General features: G+C 43.3%; 2 protein-coding genes across 2 annotated transcripts in view; both read right to left on the bottom strand.

The window, feature by feature from the left end:
* The window catches only part of LOC106905958 (uncharacterized), a 56,293-nt gene extending 36,799 nt beyond the window's left edge, over positions 1 to 19,494 (bottom strand). The window contains exon 1 of the mRNA XM_088015499.1: positions 19,216 to 19,494. Within this exon, the coding sequence (XP_087871625.1) occupies positions 19,216 to 19,450 (235 nt within the window). The 5' untranslated portion in view covers positions 19,451 to 19,494. The remainder of the gene's footprint in view (positions 1 to 19,215) is intronic.
* Positions 1 to 21,295, bottom strand: part of LOC106905959 (uncharacterized) — an 80,772-nt gene that overhangs the window by 13,745 nt on the left and 45,732 nt on the right. Inside the window, exons 24-37 of the mRNA XM_088015506.1 lie at positions 20,372 to 20,623; positions 19,446 to 19,473; positions 17,439 to 17,674; positions 16,282 to 16,539; positions 14,504 to 14,755; positions 13,346 to 13,603; positions 12,037 to 12,474; positions 11,568 to 11,819; positions 10,410 to 10,667; positions 3,455 to 3,892; positions 2,986 to 3,237; positions 1,828 to 2,085; positions 519 to 956; positions 35 to 301 (exon numbers count right to left, since the gene is read on the bottom strand). Coding sequence (XP_087871632.1) covers positions 35 to 301; positions 519 to 956; positions 1,828 to 2,085; positions 2,986 to 3,237; positions 3,455 to 3,892; positions 10,410 to 10,667; positions 11,568 to 11,819; positions 12,037 to 12,474; positions 13,346 to 13,603; positions 14,504 to 14,755; positions 16,282 to 16,539; positions 17,439 to 17,674; positions 19,446 to 19,473; positions 20,372 to 20,623 — 3,885 coding nt within the window. The remainder of the gene's footprint in view (positions 1 to 34; positions 302 to 518; positions 957 to 1,827; positions 2,086 to 2,985; positions 3,238 to 3,454; positions 3,893 to 10,409; positions 10,668 to 11,567; positions 11,820 to 12,036; positions 12,475 to 13,345; positions 13,604 to 14,503; positions 14,756 to 16,281; positions 16,540 to 17,438; positions 17,675 to 19,445; positions 19,474 to 20,371; positions 20,624 to 21,295) is intronic.

The following is a 21,295-nucleotide window of genomic DNA, read 5'->3' as shown; positions in this document are numbered from 1 at the left end:
GTGATTAGTTACGTTGTGCAGTTAAATATCTTACCAGTTAGAGCTCCCAGTTGCTCTCCACTGTTTCTCACATTTTCAAACACAGTGAAGAGAGTGAATGTATATCTGGTTCCAGCAGTGAGAGATGAGACTGTGTAGTTCACTGGTCCATCTCCATCTGGTGCAGTGATGTTTATCTCTGTGCCGTTAAACTGCAGAATAAAGCTGCTGCTGTTGTTGTTGATCTTGTTCCACTGCAGAGTGATGCTGCTCTCATCTTGTGTCGATACTCTGAAGGGTTGAGCTCTGAAGGGTTGAGGTTCTAACACACACAGACACAATATATATTACAATATAAAGCCTTAGTTTTAAAAAAAACATAAGACGTGTGTTTGACATTGGGCTTTGGTTAAGGAAATAACTACAATTTATAGAAATGAGTGAATTGCGTGTTGTGTGTGTAAATACATATTAAAATTACCTAGTTGTAAAAGGAAAACAGAGAGTTCTGAATACTTTGTATACTATTACAATATTACCTGTACAATATGCCATATTGCATGAAATCGGCAGCTGAAGTTTGTAGATGTAGTATCCATAGCAACGTTTGATCTGGATGGTGTGTGTGCGATAATAGCAGCAGGAACCCCCCCAGGAGTCACACACAGCGCGAGTTACGGTTTCATTAAGCTGGAGTGGATGAGTCCCATTTATCCACAAAGTAGCATAGGTCCCACATCTTTGCTCTCCTACACATTTCTCTGGAATCTGAGCGTTGGTCTGACCCAAGTAAAAGCGATACCATCCACTCCAGTAAATGTACCGGTCACAGTGCCACGTATTCTCTGTGTTCTCTGTTGAACGCCAGGCATCGTTCAGTACATTGTAATTCACACAGGCGTCAAGGCATTCAGCAACTCCATTGGTGGTGATGCACACTGTGCCATCAGGACAACACCGACAGCCGGTACACGGACCTTCAAATAGAAGACATGGGACAAAACTTTTATTTCGACTTATTGTCATATTTTGAGTTAATGAGGGTGAAGAGGTTTTCCTGCTCCTTTAGTGAGAATATCAAGCCTACAGTCATTGAAAATAATAAAAAAAGCAATCACACCTCACTATGAGTTAAATAAACCTCAGCTTAAATTCCTGGTTTTAGCAGATTCTTAAAAGACATAAAATCCTTTTCATCAGTCAGACAGCCTGACAGCTGCATGTCGCTTTCCAACTAAAGTTTGTCTCTACATGGATAAAACAGATTCAATTCTGGACAAAGAACAGAAAAATCTCAGTTTGTTTCTGATTGAAAATGTTGATTCTGTTAATGATCACTAAACATGTTTCTGACTTTACTGTCCTTCAAATGAGACTTTAAGTTGTATCTCATTTTTGAGTCATTTCTTAAGGCTTTAACAGTCTTCAAACAGAAAACTGGGTTATGAGAGGAGGAGGACATGTAGCAATGGTCTAAAAACCAGGATTTAATTTGTGGCAGTTGTGTTGAAGACTGAGACCGTATACGAGTCCTGTACTTTACCTACTGAGTCTTTAACAGTTTTATATAGCAGATGGTCTTGTTCAATGACCAACCAACAGACTAAAATAATTTTTGTTTTATTGCCTCTAGTGGCCTTTATTTGGCAGGAAAGTGGATAATGAGAAAAGGTGGAAGACATGAAGCAAAGGTCACCAGGCCAGGAATCGAAACTGTGACAGCCATGTCGAGGACTAAGGTCTCCATATGTGGGTCGTATTTAACCCCCGCGCCAAAACAGCACACCCCACTAACAACATTTTGGTGTTAAAAAGGTCTCTCTTTCATGATAAAATGTAAAGTCTTACCAGTAGCTGCAACAATGTTGATGCCACTGCTCCTGATGTTGTCAAGAACAGAGAAGAGGGTGAATGTGTAGTTTGTAGCAGGAGAGAGAGATGAGACTGTGTGGGTCACTGGTTCATCTGCAACTGGGGCACTGATGAAAGTCTCCACACCATTAAACAGCAGAACAAAGCTGGTGCTGTTGTTGATCTTGTTCCACTGCAGAGTGATGCTGATGTCAGTTTGTCCTGACTTCATAAATCCTTCTGCATTCAGAGGAGCTGATGTTTTAAAAAAGGAGATGTTCAGTTCAGATTGTTGCAGTTGGGTTTTCTTGTCTATTAGTAGCCAGAATCTTAATTGTAGCTTACAGAAAGAAAACATGTCCAGGTCAATTAAACAAGAAAGGAGCAGTGGGAATATATGTTAGATCATATCTGTCATTTACATTTTAAACATCATTGATCTTTCCATTGGATCCTATCACTTTACAAAACTGCATCATGATATTTTTTTTCCAAACATCTATATAATCTGTCCAGATATCAACATCATTCAGGTCAAGTAAACAAAGTGACACAGGAGACAAACTAATCAGAATCTGAACCCATAAGCTGACTGCTTTTGATGCAGAGAAGCTCTGGCTCTCCTGTCTCTGAAGGTGAGCTTAGTCACCAAAAGAGAAGAAAACCTGATTAATCTGTTTGTACTGGGATCTCATTTTTGTAGTCAGAGTTCATATTTCATATAAAATGGTTAAAACATAGAAAGACTGAATATTTATGATAAACTAATTAATCAGCTGAAAGCCTGTGTTCTGTTTCTCATTGTATTTGCCAGGGGTGAAGGTTAAGAGGTTTTAGGTACTAATTGAAAACAAGAAGTGCTCTGATTGTTCAGGTACTGGTGAAAAAAATGTGATCTTTTCATGAGGAAACATAAGCATTTGTTCCTGAGTTTCTGTTAAAACTGATGACTAACAGAGAAGTTGGTGAGTTTGGAGTCTATAAGTGTTGTCTCAGTACCAAGTACATGCATAAAAAGCATTAAAAAGAGGAGAAATCAAACCATTTTTAAAGTCTGTAGGCTTTCAGAGATAATAAGCTAAATGTATTTTTCTCAAAATAAAACCAAAGGAAATGATGGTGTGATAAGTTACGTTGTGCAGTTAAATATCTTACCAGTTAGAGCTCCCAGTTGCTCTCCACTGTTTCTCACATTTTCAAACACAGTGAAGAGAGTGAATGTATATCTGGTTCCAGCAGTGAGAGATGAGACTGTGTAGTTCACTGGTCCATCTCCATCTGGTGCAGTGATGTTTATCTCTGTGCCGTTAAACTGCAGAATAAAGCTGCTGCTGCTGTTGTTGATCTTGTTCCACTGCAGAGTGATGCTGCTCTCATCTTGTGTCGATACTCTGAAGGGTTGAGGTTCTAACACACACAGACACAATATATATTACAATATAAAGCCTTAGTTTTAAAAAAAACATAAGACGTGTGTTTGACATTGGGCTTTGGTTAAGGAAATAACTACAATTTATAGAAATGAGTGAATTGCGTGTTGTGTGTGTAAATTCATATTAAAATTACCTAGTTGTAAAAGGAAAACAGAGAGTTCTGAATACTTTGTATACTATTACAATATTACCTGTACAATATGCCATATTGCATGAAATCGGCAGTTGAAGTTTGTAGATGTAGTATCCATAGCAACGTTTGATCTGGATGGTGTGTGTGCGATAATAGCAGCAGGAACCCCCCCAGGAGTCACACACAGCGCGAGTTACGGTTTCATTAAGCTGGAGTGGATGAGTCCCATTTATCCACAAAGTAGCATAGGTCCCACATCTTTGCTCTCCTACACATTTCTCTGGAATCTGAGCGTTGGTCTGACCCAAGTAAAAGCGATACCATCCACTCCAGTAAATGTACCGGTCACAGTGCCACGTATTCTCTGTGTTCTCTGTTGAACGCCAGGCATCGTTCAGTACATTGTAATTCACACAGGCGTCAAGGCATTCAGCAACTCCATTGGTGGTGATGCACACTGTGCCATCAGGACAACACCGACAGCCGGTACACGGACCTTCAAATAGAAGACATGGGACAAAACTTTTATTTCGACTTATTGTCATATTTTGAGTTAATGAGGGTGAAGAGGTTTTCCTGCTCCTTTAGTGAGAATATCAAGCCTACAGTCATTGAAAATAATAAAAAAAGCAATCACACCTCACTATGAGTTAAATAAACCTCAGCTTAAATTCCTGGTTCTATTTCATCCCTACTGACCGCCAGAGGGCGGTGCTGAAAGCACTGAATGTTCCTTTCGCGCATGCGCTGTTCGAGCAATAATGTCAACAGAGTCACACCTGTGACACATCGGATGATCAATCAGAGGCTATATAGCATGACGTCATCCGAGGCTCTGTTCCTCTTTTCTTCTCGCGTGCGGTTCGTTTCGTATGGCATCAGCCTTTTTGGATTTCTGAATCTTTTGCCGTCGTTGGACGCCCGACTGCCTGTTGGCCGGAGTTGCGGGGTATCGCCCTCCGAGGGCTGCGACGGATCTTCATTTACGGAACTGTTTGTTGGTGATGACAGCGTTTCCGCCTCCTCTCCCAACTCACAGCTTAGCCCTACTGTGTTTGTAAACCTGTTGGAGTTTAGCTAACGGTGTTAGCCTTTCTAAGTTTGACGGTTGGCTTTAATTGGTGACGGTAGCGTCTCGCCCCTTCTCCCAATTTTAGCTACCTTGTAAGCGGTTTGTTAATACTTTGATTGGTGACGGGAACCTTTTTTGTCCCCTCTCCCAGTTTTATGTGGAATCTTGTCCTGTCCGGACGTGGCTGACGGCGTCAGCCTCTTTTTTCTTTTTTTCTCCGTCCTATACTGGACGTTGCTGACCGCGTCTGCTGGTCTTTTCTGTAATTGGTGACGGTAGCGTCTCGCCCCCTCTCCCAATTTCAGCTAATTTTGTGATCGTAGCTTTGTGCTGGCCTTGCCTGTTCTTCGTTTGCTGCTTAATTGGTGACGGCAGCGTTTTCGCTCCCCTCTCCCAGTTTAGTTTTTTCCTTTATTCTGGACATGGACAGCTCCCACTGTTGTTCGGATTGTGGAGCTGTGCTTCAGGCAGATGATGGTCATGACCTGTGCCCTGCCTGCCTCGGGCATGATCACCTGGTTGAGGCCCTGTCGGATAATCCCTGCATGAACTGCAGCTACATGCCCCATGCAGTGAAGGTGGCTCGACTGGCCCAGTTACGCCCTGAGTGTGGACATGACCTTCCACCTTCTGGGCAGGTGGCCGTGCCTAGACGCTCTAAGCGCAGGGCTGAGGCCACAGCCTCTGTGGCTCCTCCTAAGAAGAAGCGAGCTAAGTCTGACCAAGGTCTTTCCACAAGGGTTGAGCGGTTGTCTGCAGAGTTGGCGGAGATGAAATCCCTTTTTCAAGTACGTCAGGTGGAGGCTCCCCTGACTTGGTTCCCTTCCCCACCTATGCCAGAGTTGGCTGTGGAGGACGATGTGCTGTCTTTGGCTGCCTCTGCCTCTCACTTTGGGAATGAGGAAGAGGAGGCACAGTCGTCTCGCGCTTCGGAGACTGGCTCGCACTCTTCATCTCAGAGTGTAGCTAGTGGGGCTGGTGACAGCTCAATACGAGACATCATGCGTATGGCCTTGAGACAACTGCAGCTGGATGTCCCGCAAGAGGTGGAGTCTGCTCCTGGCAGTGCCTTTTTCAGGCGTGGCCGAGGCCCTACTCCCTTTTCTGTCCCTCCATCGGAGGAGTACCTCAGGGAGTTACATGCTTGTTGGCGGGACCCTAAAGCCTTTTCGAATCTCTCCCCAGATGGTCGAGCATTGGCAGCTATGCATGAGTCGGTCAAGGCGGGCTTGGACCGCATGCCTGCGGTTGAACCTGCTGTTGCTTCGCTCATCGTGTCTCCAGATGAAGCACTGCGTGATGATGTTCGGTGCCCGCGGGCTCAATGTCGTATTACAGATGACTTCCTCTGTAAGGCGTATAATGCTGGAGCACGTGCCGGCCGCCTTGGCAATTCCTTGGCGCACCTCATGTTTGCCCTTTCTGCATCCCTTCAGGATACCGGTGGGGCAGATGCAGCTGTTGGCTTTAGCGATGCAGCGCTTCAGGCCTTTGCATTGATGTCCAGGGAACTTGGGCGTGTGATGTCTTTTCTGGTCCAGGCTCGCCGACAGGTCTGGCTGGCTCAGTCCACGTTGACTGAAGCGTGCCGTAGGACCCTCCGCAGTGTTCCTGTTGTGCCAGGGGAGTTGTTCGGTTCTGCTGCCTTGGAAGCGCTGGATCGAACCGTTCAGGCGCGGCAGACTAGAGAACAGCTTTCAGGCCTCAGCAGAGGTATGCCCCCTCCTCATCGTAATCCAGGGCGCCCAGCGGCTGGCCCCAGTATTCGGCCACTGCCTCAGGGTTCTGCTCGACCTGGTGGGTCTTACCCTCGTCATGTAGAGCGGAGATCCAGCAGGGACTTTCGTGAGCTGGTCCGCCAACCGACCAGACACACCCGGGCCGCAGACGTTGGCCACCGCCCCCCCAGACCACCTAGGGGTCGGGGGAAGAGAAAGTGAGGCCACCAGGCCGGCCGTCGGATATTTTTCTCATCAGCAGCTCAGTTACTGGGCTGCTCTCGCTGTGGATCCATGGGTGGTTGCCACTCTGACCCATGGTTACCGGCTACAATTCCGACGGCGGCCTCACATCTCACACCGGGTCAGGGTGACCGTCATTGCCGACCCGGTGAAAGCGCAAGCCCTGGACCAGGAGCTTTCCGCCCTCCTGTCCAAGGGTGCAATCGAGGCAGTGGATCCTCTGCGGCAACCCAGAGGCTACTATTCAACGTATTTTCTCGTGCCAAAAAAGACGGGCGGATTTCGTCCCATTTTAGATCTCAGGGGACTCAATCAGTGTTTAAAGGTCCTGCCTTTTCACATGCTCACAACGGCAGAGGTTTTGCGGGCTGTGACAAAGGGAGAATGGTTTACATCAATCGACCTTGCAGATGCGTACTTTCATGTACCTATTGCGGCGGAACATTGTCGCTTTCTCAGGTTTGCCTATCGGGGTCGCCACTGGCAGTTCCGTGTGCTCCCGTTCGGCCTCTCACTGTCCCCGAGGGTGTTCACTCGGTGCATGAAGGCGGCCCTCTCTCCTCTGCAGGCCCAAGGTATGAAGGTTCTGCCATACCTCGACGACTGGCTTCTCTGCGCCCCGTCTCGGGAGCAGGCATCTCGCGATGCGAGTCGCCTGCTCGCTCATGTGTCCCGGTTGGGCCTCAGGGTGAACTTGGAGAAGAGCTGTCTGATTCCTTCACAGACAACCACTTTTCTTGGGGTGGTTTTGGATTCTCCCTCCATGACAGCCTACCCATCTGTCCAGAGGGTGGATGGCATTCTCCGACTGGTGAGTCGATTCAGGCTGGGCAGGCAGCTTTCTTACATCGTCTTCCTGCGGCTGCTGGGCAAACTAACATCAGTTACCCGGGTTGTGCCCTTAGGTCTGCTGTCTTTGCGCCCTTTGCAGAGGTGGATCAACAGCTGGCGCCTGGATGCAAGACTACACAGGCATCGCAAACTTGTGGTAACGTGGCCATGTCTTCGTGCCCTGAGTCCATGGAGAGACAGGGCCTACTTGTCCAGGGGCGTGTCCATGGGGGTGGTTGTGTATCGCAGGGAGGTGGTCACGACAGATGCCAGCTCCATGGGATGGGGTGCTGTGTGGCAACACAGGGCGGTCCAGGGCCGCTGGTGTCCACAGGATCGCTCCAAACATATAAATGTATTTGAGCTGCATGCTGTGCATTTGGCTCTCAGGCACTTTTTGCCCCACCTGCAGGGGAGGCATGTCCTGATTCGGTCAGACAACACCTCTGTTGTCTACCACATCAACCACCAAGGTGGCACCAGGTCAGCACAGCTTCTGAAGGAGTCCCAGGATCTCCTGGAATGGGCGTCTGTTCACCTATCCACCCTGCGGGCGGTGTACTTGCCAGGGCTGCACAACCAGGTAGCAGACTCCCTTTCCCGACAGGCGCCGGCTCCAGGAGAGTGGTCCCTCCACAGCGATATAGTTCGCCTGATCTGGGACCTTTTTGGTCAGGCAGAAGTCGACCTGTTCGCCACGGAGGAGTCGACTCATTGCCCTCTATGGTTTTCCCTTACAGGGGCGGCAGGTGCGCTGGGCCAGGCCGCCTTGGCCCATCCTTGGCCAAGAGACCTCCTATATGCCTTCCCCCCCTTTTCCCTGATATGGCCGACTCTTGAGAGGGTTCTCGAGGAGGGCCACAGGATGTTGCTGGTGGCTCCATTTTGGCCGGCACGGCCATGGTTCCCTCTTCTACGGAGTCTGTGTCATGGTGTCCCATGGTGTCTTCCGACCAGGAGGGATTTACTGTCTCAGTTGGGGGGTCAGATATGGCATCCCGACCCTCAACGCCTCCGGCTGTGGGTGTGGCCACTGGGAGACTTGAACAGCAGCTGACTGGGTATTCAGGTCCTGTCAGGCACACTATTTTGAGTGCCAGGGCATTCTCCACTCGTCAGCAATATGAAAACAGATGGCGTCTGTTTTCCCAGTGGTGCTCTGCCCACAATACTGATCCAGTAACCTGTCTGGTTCCCACTATTTTGGAATTTCTTCAGTCGCTTCTTGATGGGGGACGCTCTCCTTCGACGCTTAAGGTATATGTAGCGGCTATATCATCTTGTCATGCTGACGTTGATGGCTGTACAGTGGGGAGCCATAAGCTGGTTTCTCTTTTTTTGCGTGGTGCTCGTAGGCTGCACCTGCCAACAATTCCGCGAGCACCAGTTTGGGACCTGTCCTTGGTCCTCAGTGCTCTGTGCCGCCATCCATTTGAGCCTTTGGTTCATACAGACCTCAAATGGGTGTCATGTAAAACGGCTTTTTTGTTGGCTATTGTCTCCGCTAAGAGGGTCAGTGAGCTACATGCTCTGTCAGCCCGTCATGTCTCAGATGGGGTTCAGATGGTTCTGGGGTTACCTTGTGGCCAAACCCGGCGTTTGTCCCTAAAGTGCTTTCTCGTTCTCATTGTAACCAACCATTGAGGTTGGCGGGTTTTCAGCCTACGTCAGGGGAAGCTGACGATAGTTCTGAGTTACTGTGCCCAGTGAGGGCACTGGAAGCCTATATTGCAGCCACTGCTGCTATAAGGCGCTCGGACCAGCTTTTCTTGTGTTATGGGGGCCCGAGATTAGGTTGTCCTCTGTCCAAACAGCGCCTCTCCCATTGGATCGTGGACGTCATCTGCCACGCCTACACTGCAGGGCATCGCCCCCAGCCAGTTGGCGTGAAGGCACACTCTACCAGGAGTGTTTCCACTTCCTGGGCAGCCTTGAGAGGGGTTCCACTGGAAGCTATATGTGCTGCGGCGTCATGGGCTTCTCCGAGCACGTTCACTAGATTTTACAATGTGAATGTGGCCTCCTCTCAGTCTCTGGACCAGGTTCTTTTACAGGGGTCCTCTGGGTCTCCTCATTGAGGTATGTGCTCAGGATTCCTTGTGACATTGCTGGTATTAGTCATTCAGTGCTTTCAGCACCGCCCTCTGGCGGTCAGTAGGGATGAAATAGAACGAAAGTTACGTATGTAACTACGGTTCTATGAATCCCGGATGACCGCCAGAGATTCTCTGTCACTCAGAATCCTTGCATTTCGCGAGAAGATTCTGTAGGAACAGAGCCTCGGATGACGTCATGCTATATAGCCTCTGATTGATCATCCGATGTGTCACAGGTGTGACTCTGTTGACATTATTGCTCGAACAGCGCATGCGCGAAAGGAACATTCAGTGCTTTCAGCACCGCCCTCTGGCGGTCATCCGGGATTCATAGAACCGTAGTTACATACGTAACTTTCGTTTTAGCAGATTCTTAAAAGACATAAAATCCTTTTCATCAGTCAGACAGCCTGACAGCTGCATGTCGCTTTCCAACTAAAGTTTGTCTCTACATGGATAAAACAGATTCAATTCTGGACAAAGAACAGAAAAATCTCAGTTTGTTTCTGATTGAAAATGTTGATTCCTGTTAATGATCACTAAACATGTTTCTGACTTTACTGTCCTTCAAATGAGACTTTAAGTTGTATCTCATTTTTGAGTCATTTCTTAAGGCTTTAACAGTCTTCAAACAGAAAACTGGGTTATGAGAGGAGAAGGACATGTAGCAATGGTCTAAAAACCAGGATTTAATTTGTGGCAGTTGTGTTGAAGACTGAGACCGTATACGAGTCCTGTGCTTTGCCTACTGAGTCTTTAACAGTTTTATTTAGCAGATGGTCTTGTTCAATGACCAACCAACAGACTAAAATAATTTTTTTTGTTTTAATGCCTCTAGTGGCCTTAATTTGGCAGGAAAGTGGATAATGAGAAAAGGTGGAAGACATGAAGCAAAGGTCACCAGGCCAGGAATCGAACCTGTGACAGCAATATCGAGGACTAAGGTCTCCATATGTGGGTCGTATTTAACCCCCGCACCAAAACAGCACACCCCACTAACAACATTTTGGTGTTAAAAAGGTCTCTCTTTCATGATAAAATGTAAAGTCTTACCAGTAGCTGCAACAATGTTGATGCCACTGCTCCTGATGTTGTCAAGAACAGAGAAGAGGGTGAATGTGTAGTTTGTAGCAGGAGAGAGAGATGAGACTGTGTGGGTTACTGGTCCATCTGCAACTGGGGCACTGATGAAAGTCTCCACACCATTAAACAGGAGAACAAAGCTGGTGCTGTTGTTGATCTTGTTCCACTGCAGAGTGATGCTGATGTCAGTTTGTCCCGACTTCATAAATCCTTCTGCATTCAGAGGAGCTGATGTTTTAAAAAAGGAGATGTTCAGTTCAGATTGTTGCAGTTGGGTTTTCTTGTCTATTAGTAGCCAGAATCTTAATTGTAGCTTACAGAAAGAAAACATGTCCAGGTCAATTAAACAAGAAAGGAGCAGTGGGAATATATGATAGATCATATCTGTCATTTACATTTTAAACATCATTGATCTTTCCATTGCATCCTATCACTTTACAAAACTGCATCATGTTATTTTTTTTCCAAACATCTATATAATCTGTCCAGATATCAACATCATTCAGGTCAAGTAAACAAAGTGACACAGGAGACAAACTAATCAGAATCTGAACCCATAAGCCGACTGCTTTTGATGCAGAGAAGCTCTGGCTCTCCTGTCTCTGAAGGTGAGCTTAGTCACCAAAAGAGAAGAAAACCTGATTAATCTGTTTGTACTGGGATCTCATTTTTGTAGTCAGAGTTCATATTTCATATAAAATGGTTAAAACATAGAAAGACTGAATATTTATGATAAACTAATTAATCAGCTGAAAGCCTGTGTTCTGTTTCTCAATGTATTTGCCAGGGGTGAAGGTTAAGAGGTTTTAGGTACTAATTGAAAACAAGAAGTGCTCTGATTGTTCAGGTACTGGTGAAAAAAATGTGATCTTTTCATGAGGAAACAAAAGCATTTGTTCCTGAGTTTCTGTCAGAACTGATGACTAACAGAGAAGTTGGTCAGTTTGGAGTCTATAAGTGTTGTCTCAGTACCAAGTACATGCATAAAAAGCATTAAAAAGAGGAGAAATCAAACCATTTTTAAAGTCTGTAGGCTTTCAGAGATGATAAGCTAAATGTATTTTTCTCAAAATAAAACCAAAGGAAATGATGGTGTGATTAGTTACGTTGTGCAGTTAAATATCTTACCAGTTAGAGCTCCCAGTTGCTCTCCACTGTTTCTCACATTTTCAAACACAGTGAAGAGAGTGAATGTATATCTGGTTCCAGCAGTGAGAGATGAGACTGTGTAGTTCACTGGTCCATCTCCATCTGGTGCAGTGATGTTTATCTCTGTGCCGTTAAACTGCAGAATAAAGCTGCTGCTGCTGTTGTTGATCTTGTTCCACTGCAGAGTGATGCTGCTCTCATCTTGTGTCGATACTCTGAAGGGTTGAGGTTCTAACACACCCAGACACAATATATATTACAATATAAAGCCTTAGTTTTAAAAAAAACATAAGACGTGTGTTTGACATTGGGCTTTGGTTAAGGAAATAACTACAATTTATAGAAATGAGTGAATTGCGTGTTGGGTGTGTAAATACATATTAAAATTACCTAGTTGTAAAAGGAAAACAGAGAGTTCTGAATACTTTGTATACTATTACAATATTACCTGTACAATATGCCATATTGCATGAAATCGGCAGCTGAAGTTTGTAGATGTAGTATCCATAGCAACGTTTGATCTGGATGGTGTGTGTGCGATAATAGCAGCAGGAACCCCCCCAGGAGTCACACACAGCGCGAGTTACGGTTTCATTAAGCTGGAGTGGATGAGTCCCATTTATCCACAAAGTAGCATAGGTCCCACATCTTTGCTCTCCTACACATTTCTCTGGAATCTGAGCGTTGGTCTGACCCAAGTAAAAGCGATACCATCCACTCCAGTAAATGTACCGGTCACAGTGCCACGTATTCTCTGTGTTCTCTGTTGAACGCCAGGCATCGTTCAGTACATTGTAATTCACACAGGCGTCAAGGCATTCAGCAACTCCATTGGTGGTGATGCACACTGTGCCATCAGGACAACACCGACAGCCGGTACACGGACCTTCAAATAGAAGACATGGGACAAAACTTTTATTTCGACTTATTGTCATATTTTGAGTTAATGAGGGTGAAGAGGTTTTCCTGCTCCTTTAGTGAGAATATCAAGCCTACAGTCATTGAAAATAATAAAAAAAGCAATCACACCTCACTATGAGTTAAATAAACCTCAGCTTAAATTCCTGGTTTTAGCAGATTCTTAAAAGACATAAAATCCTTTTCATCAGTCAGACAGCCTGACAGCTGCATGTCGCTTTCCAACTAAAGTTTGTCTCTACATGGATAAAACAGATTCAATTCTGGACAAAGAACAGAAAAATCTCAGTTTGTTTCTGATTGAAAATGTTGATTCTGTTAATGATCACTAAACATGTTTCTGACTTTACTGTCCTTCAAATGAGACTTTAAGTTGTATCTCATTTTTGAGTCATTTCTTAAGGCTTTAACAGTCTTCAAACAGAAAACTGGGTAATGAGAGGAGGAGGACATGTAGCAATGGTCTAAAAACCAGGATTTAATTTGTGGCAGTTGTGTTGAAGACTGAGACCGTATACGAGTCCTGTACTTTACCTACTGAGTCTTTAACAGTTTTATATAGCAGATGGTCTTGTTCAATGACCAACCAACAGACTAAAATAATTTTTGTTTTATTGCCTCGAGTGGCCTTTATTTGGCAGGAAAGTGGATAATGAGAAAAGGTGGAAGACATGAAGCAAAGGTCACCAGGCCAGGAATCGAAACTGTGACAGCCATGTCGAGGACTAAGGTCTCCATATGTGGGTCGTATTTAACCCCCGCGCCAAAACAGCACACCCCACTAACAACATGTTGGTGTTAAAAAGGTCTCTCTTTCATGATAAAATGTAAAGTCTTACCAGTATCTGCAACTATGTCGATGCCACTGCTCCTGATGTTGTCAAGAACAGAGAAGAGAGTGAATGTGTAGTTTGTAGCAGGAGAGAGAGATGAGACTGTGTGGGTTACTGGTCCATCTGCAACTGGGGCACTGATGAAAGTCTCCACACCATTAAACAGGAGAACAAAGCTGGTGCTGTTGTTGATCTTGTTCCACTGCAGAGTGATGCTGATGTCAGTTTGTCCCGACTTCATAAATCCTTCTGCATTCAGAGGAGCTGATGTTTTAAAAAAGGAGATGATCAGTTCAGATTGTTGCAGTTGGGTTTTCTTGTCTATTAGTAGCCAGAATCTTAATTGTAGCTTACAGAAAGAAAACATGTCCAGGTCAATTAAACAAGAAAGGAGCAGTGGGAATATATGATAGATCATATCTGTCATTTACATTTTAAACATCATTGATCTTTCCATTGCATCCTATCACTTTACAAAACTGCATCATGTTATTTTTTTTCCAAACATCTATATAATCTGTCCAGATATCAACATCATTCAGGTCAAGTAAACAAAGTGACACAGGAGACAAACTAATCAGAATCTGAACCCATAAGCCGACTGCTTTTGATGCAGAGAAGCTCTGGCTCTCCTGTCTCTGAAGGTGAGCTTAGTCACCAAAAGAGAAGAAAACCTGATTAATCTGTTTGTACTGGGATCTCATTTTTGTAGTCAGAGTTCATATTTCATATAAAATGGTTAAAACATAGAAAGACTGAATATTTATGATAAACTAATTAATCAGCTGAAAGCCTGTGTTCTGTTTCTCAATGTATTTGCCAGGGGTGAAGGTTAAGAGGTTTTAGGTACTAATTGAAAACAAGAAGTGCTCTGATTGTTCAGGTACTGGTGAAAAAAATGTGATCTTTTCATGAGGAAACATAAGCATTTGTTCCTGAGTTTCTGTTAAAACTGATGACTAACAGAGAAGTTGGTCAGTTTGGAGTCTATAAGTGTTGTCTCAGTACCAAGTACATGCATAAAAAGCATTAAAAAGAGGAGAAATCAAACCATTTTTAAAGTCTGTAGGCTTTCAGAGATGATAAGCTAAATGTATTTTTCTCAAAATAAAACCAAAGGCAATGATGGTGTGATAAGTTACGTTGTGCAGTTAAATATCTTACCAGTTAGAGCTCCCAGTTGCTCTCCACTGTTTCTCACATTTTCAAACACAGTGAAGAGAGTGAATGTATATCTGGTTCCAGCAGTGAGAGATGAGACTGTGTAGTTCACTGGTCCATCTCCATCTGGTGCAGTGATGTTTATCTCTGTGCCGTTAAACTGCAGAATAAAGCTGCTGCTGCTGTTGTTGATCTTGTTCCACTGCAGAGTGATGCTGCTCTCATCTTGTGTCGATACTCTGAAGGGTTGAGGTTCTAACACACCCAGACACAATATATATTACAATATAAAGCCTTAGTTTTAAAAAAAACATAAGACGTGTGTTTGACATTGGGCTTTGGTTAAGGAAATAACTACAATTTATAGAAATGAGTGAATTGCGTGTTGGGTGTGTAAATACATATTAAAATTACCTAGTTGTAAAAGGAAAACAGAGAGTTCTGAATACTTTGTATACTATTACAATATTACCTGTACAATATGCCATATTGCATGAAATCGGCAGCTGAAGTTTGTAGATGTAGTATCCATAGCAACGTTTGATCTGGATGGTGTGTGTGCGATAATAGCAGCAGGAACCCCCCCAGGAGTCACACACAGCGCGAGTTACGGTTTCATTAAGCTGGAGTGGATGAGTCCCATTTATCCACAAAGTAGCATAGGTCCCACATCTTTGCTCTCCTACACATTTCTCTGGAATCTGAGCGTTGGTCTGACCCAAGTAAAAGCGATACCATCCACTCCAGTAAATGTACCGGTCACAGTGCCACGTATTCTCTGTGTTCTCTGTTGAACGCCAGGCATCGTTCAGTACATTGTAATTCACACAGGCGTCAAGGCATTCAGCAACTCCATTGGTGGTGATGCACACTGTGCCATCAGGACAACACCGACAGCCGGTACACGGACCTTCAAATAGAAGACATGGGACAAAACTTTTATTTCGACTTATTGTCATATTTTGAGTTAATGAGGGTGAAGAGGTTTTCCTGCTCCTTTAGTGAGAATATCAAGCCTACAGTCATTGAAAATAATAAAAAAAGCAATCACACCTCACTATGAGTTAAATAAACCTCAGCTTAAATTCCTGGTTTTAGCAGATTCTTAAAAGACATAAAATCCTTTTCATCAGTCAGACAGCCTGACAGCTGCATGTCGCTTTCCAACTAAAGTTTGTCTCTACATGGATAAAACAGATTCAATTCTGGACAAAGAACAGAAAAATCTCAGTTTGTTTCTGATTGAAAATGTTGATTCTGTTAATGATCACTAAACATGTTTCTGACTTTACTGTCCTTCAAATGAGACTTTAAGTTGTATCTCATTTTTGAGTCATTTCTTAAGGCTTTAACAGTCTTCAAACAGAAAACTGGGTAATGAGAGGAGGAGGACATGTAGCAATGGTCTAAAAACCAGGATTTAATTTGTGGCAGTTGTGTTGAAGACTGAGACCGTATACGAGTCCTGTACTTTACCTACTGAGTCTTTAACAGTTTTATATAGCAGATGGTCTTGTTCAATGACCAACCAACAGACTAAAATAATTTTTGTTTTATTGCCTCTAGTGGCCTTTATTTGGCAGGAAAGTGGATAATGAGAAAAGGTGGAAGACATGAAGCAAAGGTCACCAGGCCAGGAATCGAAACTGTGACAGCCATGTCGAGGACTAAGGTCTCCATATGTGGGTCGTATTTAACCCCCGCGCCAAAACAGCACACCCCACTAACAACATTTTGGTGTTAAAAAGGTCTCTCTTTCATGATAAAATGTAAAGTCTTACCAGTATCTGCAACTCTGTCGATGCCACTGCTCCTGATGTTGTCAAGAACAGAGAAAAGGGTGAATGTGTAGTTTGTAGCAGGAGAGAGAGATGAGACTGTGTGGGTTACTGGTCCATCTGCAACTGGGGCACTGAGGAAAGTCTCCACACCATTAAACAGGAGAACAAAGCTGGTGCTGTTGTTGATCTTGTTCCACTGCAGAGTGATGCTGATGTCAGTTTGTCCCGACTTCATAAATCCTTCTGCATTCAGAGGAGCTGATGTTTTAAAAAAGGAGATGTTCAGTTCAGATTGTTGCAGTTGGGTTTTCTTGTCTATTAGTAGCCAGAATCTTAATTGTAGCTTACAGAAAGAAAACATGTCCAGGTCAATTAAACAAGAAAGGAGCAGTGGGAATATATGATAGATCATATCTGTCATTTACATTTTAAACATCATTGATCTTTCCATTGCATCCTATCACTTTACAAAACTGCATCATGTTATTTTTTTTCCAAACATCTATATAATCTGTCCAGATATCAACATCATTCAGGTCAAGTAAACAAAGTGACACAGGAGACAAACTAATCAGAATCTGAACCCATAAGCCGACTGCTTTTGATGCAGAGAAGCTCTGGCTCTCCTGTCTCTGAAGGTGAGCTTAGTCACCAAAAGAGAAGAAAACCTGATTAATCTGTTTGTACTGGGATCTCATTTTTGTAGTCAGAGTTCATATTTCATATAAAATGGTTAAAACATAGAAAGACTGAATATTTATGATAAACTAATTAATCAGCTGAAAGCCTGTGTTCTGTTTCTCATTGTATTGCCAGGGGTGAAGGTTAAGAGGTTTTAGGTACTAATTGAAAACAAGAAGTGCTCTGATTGTTCAGGTACTGGTGAAAAAAATGTGATCTTTTCATGAGGAAACATAAGCATTTGTTCCTGAGTTTCTGTCAGAACTGATGACTAACAGAGAAGTTGGTCAGTTTGGAGTCTATAAGTGTTGTCTCAGTACCAAGTACATGCATAAAAAGCATTAAAAAGAGGAGAAATCAAACCATTTTTAAAGTCTGTAGGCTTTCAGAGATGATAAGCTAAATGTATTTTTCTCAAAATAAAACCAAAGGAAATGATGGTGTGATAAGTTACGTTGTGCAGTTAAATATCTTACCAGTTAGAGCTCCCAGTTGCTCTCCACTGTTTCTCACATTTTCAAACACAGTGAAGAGAGTGAATGTGTATCTGGTTCCAGCAGTGAGAGATGAGACTGTGTAGTTCACTGGTCCATCTCCATCTGGTGCAGTGATGTTTATCTCTGTGCCGTTAAACTGCAGAATAAAGCTGCTGCTGCTGTTGTTGATCTTGTTCCACTGCAGAGTGATGCTGCTCTCATCTTGTGTCGATACTCTGAAGGGTTGAGGTTCTAACACACCCAGACACAATATATATTACAATATAAAGCCTTAGTTTTAAAAAAAACATAAGACGTGTGTTTGACATTGGGCTTTGGTTAAGGAAATAACTACAATTTATAGAAATGAGTGAATTGCGTGTTGGGTGTGTAAATACATATTAAAATTACCTAGTTGTAAAAGGAAAACAGAGAGTTCTGAATACTTTGTATACTATTACAATATTACCTGTACAATATGCCATATTGCATGAAATCGGCAGCTGAAGTTTGTAGATGTAGTATCCATAGCAACGTTTGATCTGGATGGTGTGTGTGCGATAATAGCAGCAGGAACCCCCCCAGGAGTCACACACAGCGCGAGTTACGGTTTCATTAAGCTGGAGTGGATGAGTCCCATTTATCCACAAAGTAGCATAGGTCCCACATCTTTGCTCTCCTACACATTTCTCTGGAATCTGAGCGTTGGTCTGACCCAAGTAAAAGCGATACCATCCACTCCAGTAAATGTACCGGTCACAGTGCCACGTATTCTCTGTGTTCTCTGTTGAACGCCAGGCATCGTTCAGTACATTGTAATTCACACAGGCGTCAAGGCATTCAGCAACTCCATTGGTGGTGATGCACACTGTGCCATCAGGACAACACCGACAGCCGGTACACGGACCTTCAAATAGAAGACATGGGACAAAACTTTTATTTCGACTTATTGTCATATTTTGAGTTAATGAGGGTGAAGAGGTTTTCCTGCTCCTTTAGTGAGAATATCAAGCCTACAGTCATTGAAATAATAAAAAAAGCAATCACACCTCACTATGAGTTAAATAAACCTCAGCTTAAATTCCTGGTTTTAGCAGATTCTTAAAAGACATAAAATCCTTTTCATCAGTCAGACAGCCTGACAGCTGCATGTCGCTTTCCAACTAAAGTTTGTCTCTACATGGATAAAACAGATTCAATTCTGGACAAAGAACAGAAAAATCTCAGTTTGTTTCTGATTGAAAATGTTGATTCTGTTAATGATCACTAAACATGTTTCTGACTTTACTGTCCTTCAAATGAGACTTTAAGTTGTATCTCATTTTTGAGTCATTTCTTAAGGCTTTAACAGTCTTCAAACAGAAAACTGGGTAATGAGAGGAGGAGGACATGTAGCAATGGTCTAAAAACCAGGATTTAATTTGTGGCAGTTGTGTTGAAGACTGAGACCGTATACGAGTCCTGTACTTTACCTACTGAGTCTTTAACAGTTTTATATAGCAGATGGTCTTGTTCAATGACCAACCAACAGACTAAAATAATTTTTGTTTTAATGCCTCTAGTGGCCTTTATTTGGCAGGAAAGTGGATAATGAGAAAAGGTGGAAGACATGAAGCAAAGGTCACCAGGCCAGGAATCGAAACTGTGACAGCCATGTCGAGGACTAAGGTCTCCATATGTGGGTCGTATTTAACCCCCGCGCCAAAACAGCACACCCCACTAACAACATGTTGGTGTTAAAAAGGTCTCTCTTTCATGATAAAATGTAAAGTCTTACCAGTAGCTGCAGTAATGTTGATGCCACTGCTCCTGATGTTGTCAAGAACAGAGAAGAGAGTGAATGTGTAGTTTGTAGCAGGAGAGAGAGATGAGACTGTGTAGTTTACTGGTTCATCTGCAACTGGGGCACTGATGAAAGTCTCCACACCATTAAACAGCAGAACAAAGCTGGTGCTGTTGTTGATCTTGTTCCACTGCAGAGTGATGCTGATGTCAGTTTGTCCTGACTTCATAAATCCTTCTGCATTCAGAGGAGCTGATGTTTTAAAAAAGGAGATGATCAGTTCAGATTGTTGCAGTTGGGTTTTCTTGTCTATTAGTAGCCAGAATCTTAATTGTAGCTTACAGAAAGAAAACATGTCCAGGTCAATTAAACAAGAAAGGAGCAGTGGGAATATATGAAAGATCATATCTGTCATTTACATTTTAAACATCATTGATCTTTCCATTGCATCCTATCACTTTACAAAACTGCATCATGTTATTTTTTTTCCAAACATCTATATAATCTGTCCAGATATCAACATCATTCAGGTCAACTAAACAAAGTGACACAGGAGACAAACTAATCAGAATCTGAACCCATAAACCGACTGCTTTTGATGCAGAGAAGCTCTGGCTCTCCTGTCTCTGAAGGTGAGCTTAGTCACCAAAAGAGAAGAAAACCTGATTAATCTGTTTGTACTGGGATCTCATTTTTGTAGTCACAGTTCATATTTCATATAAAATGGTTAAAACATAGAAAGACTGAATATTTATGATAAACTAATTAATCAGCTGAAAGCCTGTGTTCTGTTTCTCAATGTATTTGCCAGGGGTGAAGGTTAAGAGGTTTTAGGTACTAATTGAAAACAAGAAGTGCTCTGATTGTTCAGGTACTGGTGAAAAAAATGTGATCTTTTCATGAGGAAACAAAAGCATTTGTTCCTGAGTTTCTGTCAGAACTGATGACTAACAGAGAAGTTGGTCAGTTTGGAGTCTATAAGTGTTGTCTCAGTACCAAGTACATGCATAAAAAGCATTAAAAAGAGGAGAAATCAAACCATTTTTACATTCTGTAGGCTTTCAGGAATGATAAGCTAAATGTATTTTTTTTGATAAAACCAAAGGAAATGATGGTGTGATTAGTTACGTTGTGCAGTTAAATATCTTACCAGTTAGAGCTCCCAGTTGCTCTCCACTGTTTCTTACATTTTCAAACACAGTGAAGAGAGTGAATGTATATCTGGTTCCAGCAGTGAGAGATGAGACTGTGTAGTTCACTGGTCCATCTCCATCTGGTGCAGTGATGTTTATCTCTGTGCCGTTAAACTGCAGAATAAAGCTGCTGCTGCTGTTGTTGATCTTGTTCCACTGCAGAGTGATGCTGCTCTCATCTTGTGTCGATACTCTGAAGGGTTGAGGTTCTAACACACACAGACACAATATATATTACAATATAAAGCCTTAGTTTTAAAAAAAACATAAGACGTGTGTTTGACATTGGGCTTTGGTTAAGGAAATAACTACAATTTATAGAAATGAGTGAATTGCGTGTTGTGTGTGTAAATTCATATTAAAATTACCTAGTTGTAAAAGGAAAACAGAGAGTTCTGAATACTTTGTATACTATTACAATATTACCTGTACAATATGCCATATTGCATGAAATCGGCAGTTGAAGTTTGTAGATGTAGTATCCATAGCAACGTTTGATCTGGATGGTGTGTGTGCGATAATAGCAGCAGGAACCCCCCCAGGAGTCACACACAGCGCGAGTTACGGTTTCATTAAGCTGGAGTGGATGAGTCCCATTTATCCACAAAGTAGCATAGGTCCCACATCTTTGCTCTCCTACACATTTCTCTGGAATCTGAGCGTTGGTCTGACCCAAGTAAAAGCGATACCATCCACTCCAGTAAATGTACCGGTCACAGTGCCACGTATTCTCTGTGTTCTCTGTTGAACGCCAGGCATCGTTCAGTACATTGTAATTCACACAGGCGTCAAGGCATTCAGCAACTCCATTGGTGGTGATGCACACTGTGCCATCAGGACAACACCGACAGCCGGTACACGGACCTTCAAATAGAAGACAT

Source organism: Poecilia mexicana, unplaced genomic scaffold (assembly GCF_051168715.1).
Source record: "Poecilia mexicana isolate PSO_F unplaced genomic scaffold, ASM5116871v1 scaffold_18, whole genome shotgun sequence".
NCBI lineage: Eukaryota > Metazoa > Chordata > Actinopteri > Cyprinodontiformes > Poeciliidae > Poecilia > Poecilia mexicana.
The sequence above is the reverse complement of the archived record's forward strand: the minus strand, read 5'-3'. Positions and strand labels throughout refer to the sequence as shown.